This window comes from Myotis brandtii, unplaced genomic scaffold, assembly GCF_000412655.1.
Source record: "Myotis brandtii unplaced genomic scaffold, ASM41265v1 scaffold421, whole genome shotgun sequence".
NCBI lineage: Eukaryota > Metazoa > Chordata > Mammalia > Chiroptera > Vespertilionidae > Myotis > Myotis brandtii.
This window is the reverse complement of record NW_005366140.1, coordinates 897,715-900,988: the sequence shown is the minus strand read 5'-3', so window position 1 is coordinate 900,988 and position 3,274 is coordinate 897,715. Positions and strand designations below refer to the sequence as shown.

Below are 3,274 nucleotides of genomic sequence, written 5' to 3'. Positions count from 1 at the left end.
TTATCTTCCTTCATCTGTACAACCGTAATATTACTAAATTTGGGATGTTTTTGTAATGACTAAATGCAGAAAGGTAGGAAAAGTGCCCAGTGTGTGCAAATAGCAGGCCCACTATCTAAATAATAGATAGGTAGATAGATTGATTGATTGATACAATTTCCCTACGTGTGGAGTTCTGGATTTTTTGGTCGTTTCGTTAGGTATGCCCATTTAACTTTTTACTTATACCAGGAGCAAGTGTCCTGCCGTGTGTACTGGTTTGTTAAACGTTTATGAAAAGCTTAGCTTCTTTTAACCTGAAGCTTTTTAAGTCTGTTACAAGGGAAAAGTCAATTCCGGAAAACGTGGGGCCACACGCTATAGGGGATCAAATAACCTGGCTGAGGTTTGGTGGAGGCGCCTGGCTACCGCCCTGGCAGCGGGAGCTTGGAGGTCATATGAGCCTCAATCCTAGAACTCTGGCACCTGGTCACCCAGAGAGCAGCCAATCGGGAGAGCGCGCTGCCGCCACACCCACCTGCCCACCGCAGGTCTCGGGATTAGAGCCAACCTGTCGCTTTCCTAGCAAGCTGAGCTACTGAGTTAATTTTTCTTGGAAGTCTCTGCAACCTTAATGGACATAGAGTGTAACACTATAGGCTACTCCAAAACCAGTTTCATATTTAAAAAAAGAATTACTCAAGATCTTTAATTTTGTTATCTGTTAAGCTGGAAAATCATTTTAAACACTATTATAAGCATCAGGCTTCCCTTTAGCAATCTTCTTGTAGTTCTCTGAAAGGCACAGAAGAACAGATTGGTTTGGTTGTATTAGCAAATGATTAAAAAATTGTGTGTGAAAATAGGCTGCATGAATATTCTATATAAGATAGTAGGCATTTGCACTTCCGTTTATATGTCATTTATGCCTGAGTACATGCAATACAGTTGTACTAATCTCGTGTCATTTTTTAAAATTCAAATTTACTATATAACTTTTGGAGGATGGCCACATCACAGTTATTCATCCCTTGCATGGTTGTTCTTTACGTTTAAATTCTTCTAAAGGATTTAATTTTTGGCAGGTTTCAAAATCCTCCACATACTTTGCAGGATAGAATGAATGCGTACAATATATTGTTTAATAATCTCAATACAAGACAATATATTGTGTTGTGCCACTTAATGTATCAACTTAAAAATAGAAACCTAGTCTTCAGGATAGCACACTTTGAATAATTTGGGTAGTATCAGGTGTATTTCATTTTTGAGATAAACTTTAAATCTGAGCCTAGTTTAAATAATATGGCCTTTTATCCTCTTAACATACAAACGTAGATTGTGTGTGTGTGTGTGTGTGTGTGTGTGTGTGTGTGTGTGTGTGAGAGAGAGAGAGAGAGAGAGAGAGAGAGAGAGAGAGAGAGAGAGAAAGAGAGAGAAAATCCAATATAAGATAGTGAATTAGAGGTTTTGATTTTTGAGACTATTTCTCAGATATAAAGTGGAGAGTGGAGGTAATTTTCCTTTCTGGCTAATGCAAGTCCTTTACACTTCAAAAGATATTTGATAGCATTCTGGGCACTTTGACAAAAAAATATAATTTCCAATGTGATTTCATTCTTATAATTTTTTGTTTTTATTTATTTTTCATTATTCTTATTATTTAACTGCATATCTCAATACATCTTTGCTAATAGCCTTATTAAGATATAATTTACATACCATAAAGTTCAATGATTTAAAGTGTGCAAGTCAATTTTTTTAGTGTATTTACCAAGTTGTACAACCATCACCGTAATGTAACTTAAAACATTTTCATCACTATCCCCCCAAAACTTCTCCATGCTCTCCTTCCCTATTCCCCAGCTCCAGGCAATCACTAACCTACTTTCTGTCTAGAGGAGTTGCCTATTTGTGGATATTTTACAACATCTGTCTTTTGTGACTGGCTTCTTCACTTTGCGTAACAATAGTAGCTTTAGATTTTTTGACTTTGATATTCTGCCTCTGAGGATAAAATGTTATGCTTGCATTCTTTGATGAGTTTGGGTATAATTTGCACGAGGGAAAAATTAGAAAGTAGTTACAGTAAGAGGGGTTTCCTTCACCACATCAGCTAATACCTTTTGCCAATATTAAAATAACAGATTGTTTGAGCACAAGCCACAGAACAGTGTGTGTTTATGGTTCCCTAAATTGACATCGTCCAGGAGAATTTTTTGGGAAATAAACCCTGCGAGTTACAAACAGGATCCATCAAAAGAGGAGTGGGGTTAAGTTTGGACCAAATGTAGCTTAACAGCTTAACTTCCCCTCCTTGGAAAACCGGTGACTGTGGAGTATTTAACATAAATTCACAGAAACCTGTGCGTGGGGCCTGTGCAGGGGGCCCCGGGAGAGCAGATCCCTTAGGAAAAGCCAATCGGGAATTCACAAATCCCTTCTGCTCTTTCACCCTCTTCTCGCTGGCAGGGTTGATCTTCATCACAGTTTGCTCAAACATTTGGAAGTGAATTTTGGGCCCTCCCCCCAACTTATGATTTTATAGCCAATAGGTGATGAGGTTTATTTGCATATTTCCTGTCACTTAAGCAGCCGTGGAGTGGAAACAGTGTCAGACTCGATTCCTCTTTCCCGGAGGAAACCTGCCGCTTCTAGCTGCCTGGCTCTGCCCTTCGAAAGGCAACTTGACCCGCTCGGAACCGAAGCTCCTCCAGCCGCATCCCGCCTCCGGCTCCGGGTCCATCAGTCTGTCCTCCCCCGCCCGTGCCCTGTAGTTCCTGCGGAGGAACGAACTCAGATGGAGAGCAAAGCGCTGCTCCTGGTGGCTCTGGGCGTCTGGCTCCAGAGTCTGACCGCCTCCCGCGGAGGGGTGGCCGCCGACAGTAAGTTTTGCGCGCAGACGCCCCTCCACCTGCAGACTCGGCTCCCGGGCCACCTCCACGCTCGGGAGGATGGGAAGGAGGAGGGCGGATGGGGATGCGGATGCGCACCCAGGACTCTCTTAGCCCGAGCGCTGCTCGGAGAAGTCCTCGGGGGCGGGATCCGGGAGCGGCTGGAAGGGAGTTCTCCCTCCGATCTTGCCGGGGCAGCTCGCAGTTCCCGCCCTCCCGGTTCCCGCGCTGTCCCCTCCGCTCCCGTTGGGGCCGGTTCCCGGGCGCCCGGCGCAGCCGGAAAGGACAGGAGAGTGTGAGAGGCGGGACGAGGGAGGCGGGAGGAAGGGCTCGGGTGGCAGTGACCAGCGGTCACATCCCCGCTCGGGAGGCGGGGGCCCTGGAATGAAAGGCGCTGGGGC

The 3,274-nt window shown here is 44.6% G+C and overlaps 1 protein-coding gene across 1 annotated transcript in view; it reads left to right on the top strand.

The window, feature by feature from the left end:
* The first annotated feature begins 2,494 nt into the window (after positions 1-2,494).
* LPL (lipoprotein lipase) overlaps positions 2,495-3,274 on the top strand; it is a 23,288-nt gene continuing 22,508 nt past the window's right edge. The window contains exon 1 of the mRNA XM_005873799.2: positions 2,495-2,864. Coding sequence (XP_005873861.1) covers positions 2,780-2,864 — 85 coding nt within the window. The 5' untranslated portion in view covers positions 2,495-2,779. The remainder of the gene's footprint in view (positions 2,865-3,274) is intronic.